Source organism: Merops nubicus, unplaced genomic scaffold, assembly GCF_000691845.1.
Source record: "Merops nubicus isolate BGI_N331 unplaced genomic scaffold, ASM69184v1 scaffold26215, whole genome shotgun sequence".
NCBI lineage: Eukaryota > Metazoa > Chordata > Aves > Coraciiformes > Meropidae > Merops > Merops nubicus.
In genome coordinates, this window is record NW_008608005.1 from 1 (window position 1) to 13220 (window position 13220).

General features: G+C 54.1%; 1 protein-coding gene across 1 annotated transcript; it reads left to right on the forward strand.

Annotated features, from left to right (window-relative positions):
- Positions 1 to 4: 4 nt before the first annotated feature.
- On the forward strand, positions 5 to 11807 carry LOC103772806 (ecto-NOX disulfide-thiol exchanger 2-like; the record flags this gene model as incomplete). Its single annotated transcript, XM_008940148.1, has 10 exons — positions 5 to 77; positions 951 to 1163; positions 2420 to 2526; positions 6165 to 6279; positions 6524 to 6705; positions 7681 to 7788; positions 8373 to 8429; positions 9236 to 9344; positions 10331 to 10416; positions 11676 to 11807. Coding segments are annotated over 10 exons (1182 nt in total), but the record flags the coding sequence as incomplete, so codon positions are not given.
- Positions 11808 to 13220: the final 1413 nt, after the last annotated feature.

Below are 13220 nucleotides of genomic sequence, written 5' to 3' on the forward strand. Positions count from 1 at the left end.
CTTCCGACCGCCCTCCCCGCCCCCCGTCGGCCACTACTCCGACCACGAGTGCAGCCTGGTCGCCGAGAAGCTGAAAGGTGGGTGCTGCCCTGGGCCCGGGACCCCTCCCCGGGCGGCCGTGGGCCATCCAGACCCTGCGCACAGCAGCTCTCCCCGCTGCGCCTGCTGCGGAGCTGCTGGTCTTTCAGTGGCAACCAACCCGTGCTTGGGCTGGTGTCAGTCCTAAGTCCTCCTTCAAAGCCCAAGACTCGTGTGGCCTGTGTTGTTTTTCATGAAAGAGCACATCTGAATAGGGGTTTGAAGTTTTCCAGTGTGTTGCTAGCAGCTGGTCCTCCTCATGGAGCAAACTATCTGTTGAGGTGCAGCATCAGCTCGGCGTTGGCCTTGCCCTGTGTCGTACAGCCAGTAACACGCTGCTCTGAGGAGCTGTGCTGAGCACCTGAAGCAGGCTGAGCTCTGAGAGAGCAGTTCAGCAGTGCTGGGTGTCCTGGTTCCGTGTAAAAAGGGGTCCAGGGCAGGCCCCACACGGAACAGAACTATGGACTCGCCTCTCCCCCCCCACGAGCGAGACTTTGGAAAAAAAATGAAGTATATTGTTCAACAAGGAACAGAAAACGAAAAAGGGAGGTAAGGAGAATAATATAGACAAAGATTAGGGGAATAATACAAAAAAATAGAGTATACAAAACCCTCAGAAATGGTTCCAGGGTCCCACGGAGTGCAAGGACAACTTCCCTCTCCGAGCTCCAAGGCAGGAGTGAAATTAACACCCACTTTCTGCCTCTGATCAGAGTGTGTGTGGGAAGGGGAGGGAATACAATGGTTCACCCCCACCCGGGGTCCTCCCAGGTGCTGGAAGGTCACGCCCCCCTTCCAAGCCTCAAACCACAACGCTGGGGAAAGGGTCCGTGCCCCTTCCCGCGATGTAAAGGTGTCCTTCCTTGCTGCAGATGACAGCAAGTTCCTGGAAGCCATCCAGACCTTGCTGACCTGGATAGAGCGTGGGGAGGTGAACAGGAGGACTGCCAACAACTTCTACTCCATGATCCAGTCGGCCAACAGCCACGTGCGCCGGCTGGTGAACGAGAAGGCAGCTCACGAGAAGGAGATGGAGGAAGCCAAGGAGAAGTTCAAACTTGCTCTCTCAGGGATTCTGGTTCAGTGTGAGTAGAGTTCCCACACTGGATGTTTGTTGCCTGTTGTTGTAGGGCAGACACCTTGTTTCTAGACCCTGGAGAGGCCACGCTAAAAGGGCTCCAGGAGCAGCAGCAGCAACTGCTTCTCTGCAGCCACCATTGATTTCTAAACATAGGTCATTAACTTGGCAAAAGTTGCTCGTGGTACTTTTTATTGGAGCAAGAGTCCACGTCTGGGGGGAGGAGAGAATGAATCCTTAATTGTTTTCCTCTTTCAATTATAGTCTCTTAGTAGTTGTGTGATCTTTTCAAGTCGAGTGCTGTGCACAGCCAAGGTAAGTCCTGGGTAATGTGGTGCCTCGGCGAAGTGTGCAGGATTTTCTCACCAAAGGTAGGATGCAGCAGAGTGTCCCCAACACCCTGTTCTCCCCTGCAGCTGGGATCCTGCTGCAGAGCCTCTCAGACCTGGGCCTTTCAAATCCTGGGGCTCTATAAGGCCGTGGAATCGAGGCATGGGCTGTATTAGTCCCAGGATGTGATTTATAACAGCTCTGCAAACCACTCCTTGCCTCTTACACATCCTTCCTTTGCTAAGTATGAATTTGTTTTTTTTTTAAGAGGTTTTATTTTTTTTTTCAGTGGAACTTCTCCACAATTGCACAAAGAGTCCTTGAGCCCCTTGGCTAGATAGTGAACATTCCTGACTTTTGCTTTTCTATGAAGTTATTTTGGCTGTTACTCATTTGAGACTTGATTTTTATTTTTTTTTAATTCAAATTTCCGGTTCTATTCATGGTAAAAAAATAAAAAATAAAAAAATACAGGCCCATGGTCCAGAGGGAAATCAAGTCAGTGCTGCAGAGCAAGGAGTGACAGGCAGGAGTGTGCAGGGGCTCTGCAGGGCACCCACGCGTGTCTCAGCCACTGTCAGGGTCCTCTGAGTAGCAGGGAGCTGATTTCTGATTTCATTTTGTAAGAAGTACACCCACAAAAGGAGTTGAGTAGCTGTGCTTTCTGCTGCTGGGTGAGCTCCCGTCCAAGAGAGGCGCTTGAGGTTTCCAGAAGCCTTGGCAAGTGTCCTGGAGGAAGAGGAGGGCTGAAGCTGGGGAGCACGGCACTCTCCCTCCTGGGCCCTGAGCCCCTTTCCTGAGCGTAGGACAGTGTTGTGAGAAAAGGATGGCCAAACCACCTGCCTGATTCCACTTTTTTACTCCTTTACTCCTCTTGTTCGCCCTCTCTGGATGATATTCTGGCCTGATTTGACTGCTGATTTGATACTACAGTCGAGCAGATAGTGGCCGTGTACCATTCTGCCTCCAAACAAAAGGCTTGGGACCATTTCACGAAAGCTCAGCGTAAGAACATCAGCGTGTGGTGCAAACAAGCAGAGGTTGGTAACTTTTTATTGTGTTAGATGCTCCAGCACAGTCTCTTTGGTGTCAGGATGTTGATGTTGAGTTTGCACGATGCTTGCGTGGATAACAACACCTTCATTCCACAGATGGGAATTGCTCCTCTCTTGTGTCACAGGTAATGTGTTTTTCTCTTAGTATCTGTGTTATTCACAGCCATACATCAAGGTCTGGGTGCTGATGGAAGTTGTGCACAGTAATGATCACTATTGACCTGTTTTCTGCTGGTTTTAATGTTAAAGCCAGAGGGGTTTCTAAAGAAATATTTTACAAAAAACCAACAAACCCTAAACGTCATCAGAGATCTGTTTTATCACACTTTTATTGACAGATTTAAGAGGTGGAAAGTTGTTTAATATATTAAAGTTGTGGCTGGACAGCCTGCAAGCCTGCAGGGAGGGTGTTCTCATAGTTGTGTGTTTGTCCCAGGCAGGGACACTGCTTGTCAAATACAGGCATTGAAGGTGGTGAATGGAATTGTAGTTTAAGTTGGAAGGGTCCCTAAAGAGGCTTGAAATACAGGTTGAAAGGGGGTGGTGACCAGGACAGGGCTGATGGAAGAAGTCGTGTCACTCAAACTGCTCCTCCCACAAGAGGAGAACAGTTTGCAGCCCCTGATTTCATCTCAGCAGCTCTTAGTGGGTTCAGGCACAGTGTCAGCAAGGCAGAGCTGAGGCAGAGCAAGGCTGTCCCTTGGGAAGGGGTGGCCTGGGGAGGTGCTTCCCCTGGGGTCTCTGGTGGGATACCTGCCACCCGCTGTCACCTGCGTGGTGGGGGTGTCACAGTGCTCTCTGCAGCTGGCAGTGGAGCCCACCTCGACCTTGCTGTGACCTGAGGAGGAATGAAGGGAGGAGATAGCTGTGCTCCTGGGCCTTGGGGGGCTGCCAGGAGCTGTGGAAGAGCCCCAGGGTGGGTCTCCTGGTCAGGGCAGTCTCACTCCTCCATCCCTTCCCCAGGAAGCTTAATGCTCAGAGTGGTGACACAAGCATTGTCTCCCTGGGCTGTGAATAGTTTGGAAGCAAAGAGCAAGAAATTCTATTTTTCATGCTCCTTAAGCTTTTAAAGTAGGCTGGAGCTTGAATCAGTTCTTAGCACTGGCAGTGAGACTCCTTTGACGTGGTGGGACCCAGCAGCTGGAGGAGCTCACAGTTCCTTTTACACCTGAGGAGCCAGGTCTGGAGCCTGGTTCAGGCTGTGCCTCTGCTCTGAGCCCTAGAGCTCCTGTCCTTTCCTGCTTACTGACGTGGCTGAGGGTGACTGGGGTGGGAGCACGCTCTCCATCTGGAGCTGCCTTTTGTTCCAAGGTAAGTCCTCCCCGTGGCCAGAGGCTGTGAGACCATTGGTGAGGCCTCTTTAGGAGTACTTGCTGCTGGGCTCAGCCTGCTGGTCTCCCCAGCTGAGGGCCTTCTCTTAAAGGAAGGTGGACCCACAGGATGCACCTTCTCGGTGCAGCTTTTGGCAGAATTCAGCCCTGTGGGTCACTGTGTTGGATGGTGGGCAGCTCAGGGAGCAGGGACCTGCTGGGGAGTGCCCCAGCCTAACGCTGGGCAGGGGCTTTGGTTTTGTCAGGGGTGACTTCAGGTGGTTTTCCCAGACAGTTCATCAAGAATCCATGGAAGCCTGAGACCTGGGGAACCACCGTGCTAGGGGTGCTTCACCCACCCAAGGGCCTGGCTCAAGTGTTTGGTTTCTGTGATGCTCTTTCCTCTCCATCCAGGGGTCCTCTCTGGGTGCAGTCAGGGTGCTGTGACCCCTGGCATAGCCTGGCCCTGCTGGGTGCTCTGCTCTGTGCAGCCTTCCCAGCCTGGAGCCACTTTGGGCTTTCAGCTGCTGAGCAGAGTCAGTTAAAGACAGTGGGAAGATGTTCCTCTGACCCCCAACCCAGCTGCCCTTTCAGGGGTGGTCTCCAGGGCAGCAGCAGTTGCTCTGGAAGCGTGGCCAGCTCTGCCCATCACTTGGCTCTGCCCTGGCCTTGCCCTCTCCCCGTTGCTGTCCCCAGGGTCTCTGTTCATCCACACTGAGCACGTGGTGGTTGTCCCTCTGGGCTGCTCTTGGCAGTCGTGTGCTTGGAGCTGGTGAGCAGAGCTGCTGAAAGCTTCAGGCTGTTAGAGTAAGATCTGTGAAGAGCTGGGTGTTGATTTTATTTCACATCCAATCTTCTCTGTCTTTTCTCTGGTGGCTGTTCTTGCAGTGTATAATCCAATGGTGAAGTGCCACCAGGCAGGGACACTTGGCTGCCTGTGGTGGCCTCTAGTAAGTACTCTTGACATCTCCATCTTCATGGAGAACTGGCTGTGGGTTGTCCTGCTCTGCAGTGGGGTGGGGAGGCTGAGCTGGGTGCTTCCTTGCCTTGCAGGCAGGCTCATGTGGATCTGTGCAGAGCTCAGTCTCTGGCTGGAGCAGAGGATGGGGCTGGGGATCTTGTCTGGAGGAGCAGATGGGGTTGGGCAGCTCTGGCTGGGCAAGACTGAGCAGAAAGGACACACAGGAGCTAGGGTGGCTCAGGGGTCACCATTGGAGGTGGCATCTCAGTTCCTTTCTGACCCCTAATGTGGGCCAAGGCTGTGTCACAGAGTGCAGAGGATCCCAGCAGCTCTGGGTGGCACAGGGGCAGAGAAGCTTCAAAGTGCTCCAGGTACTGGTAAGGGGCAGGAGGTGGCAGCAAGGCAGGGACCTCTGGAGATCATCTCATCCAACCCCCCTGCTCCAGCAGCTCGCCCACAGCAGGGGGCCCAGGATGGTGTCCAGACAGATTTGGAATCTCTTCAGGGCAGGAGACTCCACAACAGGCTCCACAGCCTGTCTGGGCAGCTTGGTCTGTGTGGGTACTTGCAGTTCCTGGTTCAGCTGCCATGGCCCCTGGCTAAGGTAGGTCGTGTGGTGGGCCAGGCAGCACTGCAGGCCGTGGGGACTGTCCTGCTGCTGTGGAGCAGGACCTGTGTGGTGGCCACCACGTGGACCAGAGCTCAGAAGGAGCAGGCACAACGTATGGCAGGAGAGAGGGGCCAGGGAGATGTCCCCTGGCACAGCCCAGCTGGACGTCCCTGAGGTGGATCCAGAGAAGTCCCCATTGAGGGCTGACTAAGAGGGGTTTATTGATGACTGAACAATGATCAGGTGATAATTCATTGATGGTGGAGTGATATGAAATGGTAATCAAAGGGTGATTAAGCAGTAGCTGGATGGTAGCTGAACAGTGAGTTGATGGTGGGTGAGTCGATGGGGGTCAGACACTGCTGCTTACTGCTCCTCTAATAAGCTATAGCTGCAGATAAAGATAGAAATAGAAATGTTTTGAGCATGTAATACACTTTTAGGTGTAATGTAGAACATCTCTTGCCTCATCACAGCTATCAGATGCCAGGGACAGGGTCTCCCAGCCCTAAGGGGTCCCCTGGGAGGTGTCCCTGCTCCTGCAGGTATCTGTGGTGTCAGGGGGTGGACTCGTGGTCACACATACCAGCAGCACTGACAGACTGGTGCTGGGCACTGTCCTCCCTCTGGTCTGTGGCAGGGTTTTTAACCATTTCACCTCTTGCACCATGCAGTTGTGTTCTCCAGCCAGTCCATTCCCTGTGCTCTGTATTTAAACCCCCCTCTGCTTTCTGACCCTTAGGAGATCCGTAACATCCATAACGATGAGCTGATGGGTATTCGAAGGGAGGAGGAGATGGAGATGTCTGATGAAGAAATAGAAGATCCCTCAGAGATGAAGGAAACAGAAGAATCAGGTAAAATCACTTTTCACAGCTCATAAGCAGTGCTTGGTCTTCTGCTTCTTTCTTCCCTCCCCTTGAATCTCTGCCCTCACCCCTGGGAGGTGCTGGTTGCCCGGAGTGTCCCGAGGAGACCCTCGGTTGGGAGCTCTGGGTTTGTAGCTGAGCTCTGGGGGAGCCACTGCACGCTGGGGGGAGCACCCAGGGCCGACGTGCTGCCTGTCCTTTGACTGCTGGTCCCTGCCTGCTCGTTCCCCAGCGCTGGTGGCCCAGGTGGAGGCCCTGAAGGAGGAGAACGACAGCCTGCGCTGGCAGCTGGACGCCTACCGCAACGAGGTGGAGCTGCTGAGGCAGGAGCAGGGCAAGGCCTCCCGGGACGAGGACACCACCAGGGAGCAGCAGATGAAGCTCCTGCAGCAGGCTCTGCAGGGCATGCAGAAGGTGGGAGAGAAGGGGCTGTGATGTGGAGCAGAACCACCAGCAAAAGGCATTTTGGTTTTCAGTGGGGTCAAAACTGGCAAACAGGAGCAACTTTCTGTCATTTCCAGTTGCCAAAAAAGCCCCAACTGACCAAGCGTTCAAAACAGTGATGGTTTATGTTGTTTATGAGCTGAAAGTCACATGGGAACAATCCATAGTTCATGGATTCCTTGTGTGCTCTTTCCTTGACCATGCTGTGACCTCTGAAGTAGTGGGTCTCTGCTGACCTGCTCTGGAACCACATAGAATCATAGAATCCTTTAGGTTGGAAGGGACCTCCAAGATCATCAAGTCCAACCATTGAGCCATTAGGGCTCTAAAGTCCTCTGCCAAAACAGATCAGAATCTGTCATGAGACCTTGGTTACCAGCATGAGCAAGAAAGTGGGACCCCTTGCTGTGACCCTGTGCTCTGACCCCTTTTCTGACCCTTACTGGTCTTCTCATGGAATCATGTAGGGCATGTCTTGCTCTGTGGGGTTTCCCTGTGCTGAGTCTCAAGGGGTTTGGGTCCTTGTAAACCCCACTGGTGTGGGTAACAGCCCTGGGGTATGAAGGCAGAGTGATGACAAGCATTGCAGCATGGAGAGGCTCAGGGAGCTGCTGTGCTGGAGTGAGGAGCTGCAGGGGAGGCTGTGGCTCTTCTCTGGCTGAGCCTGACACATGAACCACCCCACACGTGCTGTATTTCAGGGCTGGTGAAGGGTTGATGATGGTGGAATTACTGCCCTGTGTTTACAAAGTCATGCTTTTTTTTTGTCTGCTGACAGGCAAAGATGTTTCTATGGGGCTTTGTAGGAAAGGTTTCTTCTTGTTGTGTTTTAATTGTTCTGGATAGGATCTGTCTGGTCTTATGGAGAAGCCCTTATTTGTTTTATGTTAATTAACTAGGAGGGGGAAGGCAGGTTAAGAACTAAGTTCCTCTTTTCTTTTCCAGCACCTTTTGAAAGTGCAGGAGGAATACAAAAGGAGAGAAGCCGAGCTAGAAAAAGTGAAGGAAGACAAACTGAAAATAGAAACATTATTAGAAAACCTGAAGGAGCAGGTATGTGCCATCCCAGTGCTTCCTGCTTCTGAACACAGCCCCTGGAGTCCCTCAGGAGCACAGTGAAGGACAGAGTGCTGCAGGGGCCAAGCCCTGGCTTAGCAGTTCTCCTTGGAAAGCTGGAATAAATTCCCTGCCACATTGGAGGCTGTGTTTTGGTAGTGCAATAGCTTTGGGTGCCAGTGAGGCAGTCTGCATGAGCACCTGTAGAAATGAAAGATTAACTTTGATATGATAGTGGACAGTGGTATTGCAGCTGAAAGGGGATTTTTTTTTTTTCTGCAACCTGATCTTTAAAAGACAAGGGGAAAAAAAGGGTCTCAGTCATCAAACATTTGCATTTCAGAGACATGGTGCAGTGCTTCTCACTGCAGGCCCCAGAGCCAAATCCTAGCTCTGCTCTCAGATTTACAACCTTTAGCCCCACCTTTTTGTGCCATCAGCTGGCAAGTTAATGACTGTGTTGTAATTAAAAATGGCTTTGTATGCCAGTGATGATGAGTGCAGGAGTGTCAGTGCCTGCTGTCAAAGAGCAGAGCTCAGCCTGGCCTCAGTAACCATTCCTTCCCTGTGCCACCCTGCAGCACAGCATGGCAGATGAAGAGGACAAGGAGAGGGATGCAGCTGATGGCCAAGGGAATGTAAGTCTCAGAGTTTTCCTGCTGCCTCAGTCAGGATATTTTGCTGAGGAGTTAAGACACCTCATTGTAAAATGAGGCACGTGGTTAAAGTCTGGCTTGGTGTGAGGTGTGTGAGCGTGGTACCTCCAGACTCTCTGCATACAAATTGGGATCCTCCCATTTTCCATCACTGGCAGCCTCTGGCTGGAGGACCAGTGGATGTTTCCCCAGTGCAGCCCTTCCCTTTCTCCTGCAGGAGCCCCCAGCCTGCTCAGGCCAGGGCTGTGCAGTTCCAGTCCTGGGCAGTGAGAATTGCACTGCTGGAGGAAGCTGAGCAAACCCAAGGGACCCCTCATTCCATCTTTGCTGCTGGCCCAAGCCCAGCCCCTCTCACTGGAGCTGTTTCCCATTATAGCTGCCTGGAGCCCTCCGACCACTGGAATTCAGCATAGAACTTGGACAAAAGAAAGTCCTGCCTGCAGTGCACCCACCAACCCTGTGTGCCCCTGGCAGCCTTGTGTTTATTTTGAGGACAATAAATGATGTAAAATTCCATTTTAATTGAGTACCACAAATACAAGTGGAGGACAGGCTGATCCTGCACGGGGTGCAGCCACGGGGCACTTGGTGAATCATGTTGCCTCTGTTTAGGCATCTGAAAAATAAACATCTGTGGCTGAATTAGTCACTGCCAGGCTTCCATTCTAGGAAGCTGCCATGAAGGCAGAAACAGGAAAACAAGAGTCTGGGCTCTGCCTGAGCTGCTGCTCCATCCACGTCCTCCCTGCTGCTGGTGTGTGCAAGGGGCCCTGTGGGTTTTCTTGCAGGAGAGCAGCACGTCCAGAGTCTGCTCGTGCAGCCAGGAGAAGGAGTGTCCAGCTGAGAAGACACTGAGCAATAGTCCTGTGAAATCTGAACGAGAAGTTCTCCTAGTTGGTAAGTTCTTTTGGTGGTGCTGGGGACCTGAACAGAGCAGCACTTCCTTCACGGGGCCACGCAGCTCCCACTGGCCACCTCCAGATGGAGGGGGGGTCCTGGAGCCAAGGGAAGCCTCGAGCTGTGGCAGGGCTGGGCTCTCCCCTTGTGCACCTGGAAATCCTGTGCTGTGCAAAGCCACACGCCTGTAAAGGGCACTCGTGTGTGGTGACATCCAGGCCAGCACGTGCTGGAGCCTGAGCTGCTCTCCTGGGAGGCACCACGTTCCAGGAGGTCTGTCTGCCTCCTGTTAGAGCCCCCTCAGCCTCCCCGGGTCCTGGGAGGGTCAGGGGCTCTCAGGCCTGGGTCAGTCTGAGCGTGGCAGCACCTCAGGGGGAGGGTGATGTCTGTGGGCCCATGCAGCAGCGAGGCACAGGCACAGGGTGCCACGGGCCCCGAGCAGATCAGCTCTTCTGCCTTCAGAAGCTGCAGCCAGGGAGGGAGGAAGGGTGGGGAAGGGTGGCAGGGAGAGAAGAGTGGGCTTGATGGGATCAGAAATACTGCCTGCAGCTTCACGGGGTGCTCACGAAGGGATGGAGGTGCAGTGCAGGGGGATCCCTTCCCCTTTCTGTTGCCTTTCCCCTTGTCTGTTCCCACTAATGCTGAAAAACAACCAAATGTGGCCTCTTTTCAGCCCAAAGGGCTGGGGAGTTGGGGCTTTCTGGAGCACTGAAAAGGAGGAACAGAAATGCTCGTCCTGCTGGGATGAGGCATTTTCTCTGGTTCTCTGTCAGCCAGCCAAGGTCTCCTTGAGCCACCCCTCTGCACCTGATTTGAGTGTAACAGCAGGTTGGGCATTGCCATCCAGGTGGATCTGTTGGTGCCAGCTCACGGGCTGGTTTCTGCCTGGAGAGGGACAGGACCTTGGGGAGGACCAAAGGCACGGTCTTTTCTGGCAGCTGGCCCTGTTCTCCTGACAGTGGTGTTTGTGGTGGTCCTTTCCCCAGGAATAATCTCCACATTCCTTCACGTGCACCCCTTTGGAGCCAGCATCGAGTACATCTGCTCCTACCTGCAGCGCCTGGACAGCAAGGTAGGTGTCCCAGTGCTTCCAGTTCCCCAGGGCAACTGGGTGGGATGGGGTGGGAGCTTCCCTCCTGCTGTGAGCACTGCGGGCCTGAGAACCTGCCAGTGCTGATCAACAGCTGAAGGGGGCAAGAGGCTGGGGCCAGACTCTGCTCAGTGGTGCCCAGGGACAGGACAAGGGGCAACGGGCACCAACTGGAACCCAGGAGGTGCCACCTGAGCAGGAGGAGAAACTTCTCTGCTGGGAGGGTGCAGAGCCTGGAGCAGCTGCCCAGAGAGGCTGTGGAGTCTCCTGCTCTGGATTCCAAACCCTCCTGGCTGTGACCCTGGGCACCCTGCTGTGGGTGAGCTGCTGGAGCAGGGGTTGGGATGAGTTGATCCCCAGAGGTCCCTTCCAGCCCTGGCCTTGCTGGAATTCTGGAATTCTGTGAACTAGAATCATTTGCTGGAAGCACACCAAGGACAGGGTGAACTTTCTTAGAACTCTGGAATGGTTTGGGCTTGGAGGGGCCTTTAGGGATCATCCAGTCAACAGCAGGGACCTCTTGGGCTACATCATGCTGCTCAAAGCCACCCAGCTTCTGGCTTAGCCCTTGCAGAGCCTGATGTTTCCATGGCACAGAGCTGGGGGGATGCTGGTGCTGCAGAGGATCACGTGCCCCCCGTCGTGCAGGGGACCCCTTTGATGCTCGCTGGGTTTTGCAGCAGTGAATTCCATCTGCAAGATCTCCATCTAAAAATGTATTTTTGTTATTCTGGGGAAGTTGGCTGCCTTTGTTTCTCTTCCCCTCCTGACCTCCAAGGCAAACAACCCTCCCCTCACACAGTGTTTATTATCCTCCAGCATCTGCCACTGTTTGTGTGTTCTCTCCGAACTCGGCCGCAGGCTGTTTGTGTCTCTTCTCTGAGCAAAGTTTTTCCATATTTCTGGTCCTGCAGCCCTTCACTGAGCCTCCTGTGGCTCTGCTGGGACCCTGGTGCTGAGGTCCTGTTCAGGAGGGGGCTGTGTGGGGTGGGGGGGGCAGGGGTCAGGCAGGGCAGGAGCCGGGGCAGCGCTCGAGCGTTGGATGGGTCCTGCCGTTTCCTGCGGTCCCTGCTCCAGCTCCTGCTGCCCCACGTGGTTCCCTCGGGGCACCCACGGGCAGGAGGCCTTGGGAAGGCTGAGGAGTGTGTCCCCACTCGCTGTGGCAGAGCTCCAGCATCTCCAGGGCTTCCTCAACCAAAAGCATCTTCGTTTTCAGCGGCGCTCTCCTTCTCTCCTCACAGATCTGCACTGCAGAGGTGGAAGTTCTCATGACCCGGCTCCAGAACACGTTCAGGCAGGAGCTGAGCGGGGTTGGGGCCAGCCTGGAGAAAAGGTGGAAGTTCTGTGGCTTTGACGGGCTGAAGATGACTTGAGCTGTGAGCCAGGGCTGAGAGGAGCAGCGGGACACGCGTGCCGAGAGGAGCTGGGAGGCCCCTTGGCTGTGCCCGTGGTGATTGCCCCGCACCCGTCACGGGCTCGGGTGGGATGGGCTGTAAGTGACTCCACATCCAGAGCAGCACTGGGAGAAACGCCAAGTTCTGGAGCTTCTCTGATCAGTTATTTGCTAAGGGGCAAGTGCTGTTCAATACATTTTGTGGAAAAAGTTGCTGTCTGGTGTTCCCAAGCCCGGCGTGTTGACTGTCCCTTCTGCCAGTGGTGTTTGTGTTTCGTGTGCCCAGATCTTCCATCCTGCACCTTCCTTGTACTGGTAGGAACAGCCATGGACTGAACTCTGAAGCAACCACAAAGGGGTGTTTTCTGGTTTCTAGAACCACCAAAGGGGAGGGGAGGGGAATGGGCATTTTTTTTAGACATTTCTATGATTAAAAACGGAGGTATGTGTAAACAAGAGAAAATTTAGATGGCTCAGAGTTCTGAGCCAAACAATTGGTTCTTTTTCATGCTGTTTTCTCTACTTAATGGCTTACCAGTTTTGCTGAGGCCGGGTGTGGTTCTGGGGGTGCTGCTGGTGGGGTCGTGCAGTGTCTGCCTCAGGCCTCTCTTTTACCAATCACCTCCCACCACGTTTCTCCATCCCCTGTTGCTTTGGAGCCTGAGCTTCTAGGAGCACTACAAGCAGCACGGACTTTCCTCCTCCCTGGTCCTCCCAAAGGTGGTTCCTGGTGTGGTGGGCAGCTGCCGGGCTCCTCCCCAGCCCTCTGCAGAAGGTTGGTAGGATTTAGGGTAAAATGCCTCAGCCCATGGATCCAGCCTGGAAAGGTCCCTCTGCAGAGCCTCCCGACCCCCCAGCAGAGCAACACACCCACCCAGCTTAGCCTGCCAGCTCCCGAGGGTGTCCTTGGTCCTCTCATCCAGGTCACTGATGGAAATATCAGCCAGAACTGGCCCCCACTCGTGAGCAGCCACCAGCTGGACTGTCAGGCTCTGGGCAGTGGAAACTCCTCTAGGGCGTGGGGCTGCCCCACGGCCTCTGTCCCTCCTGAGGAGCTGAAGGGCATCCCCTGCAGCACTCCAGCTCTGTCAGCCCCCAGCTCTCCGTGGTGGCAGCTGTCAGTAGTTTTCCTGCTGCAGAGCTGCTTCCAGCTCCTCCTCTTTGTCCCCCATGCTGTGGACTTTGGTGTAGATGTACCTCAGCTGGGCTGTTGTCCCCACTGCCTCCTCGGGGGGAGAAGCCCCAGTTCTTCTATGAAAATTCGTATATTCTTGTGAGCTTCCATGGTTTCTAACCCCCCAACAACCTTGGTGTCTTCACTTCTGCATGGATCTCCATCCCCTACCCCACCGAGGTGCTGCAGGCACCAGCACAGGGGTGTTCCAGATGTGCT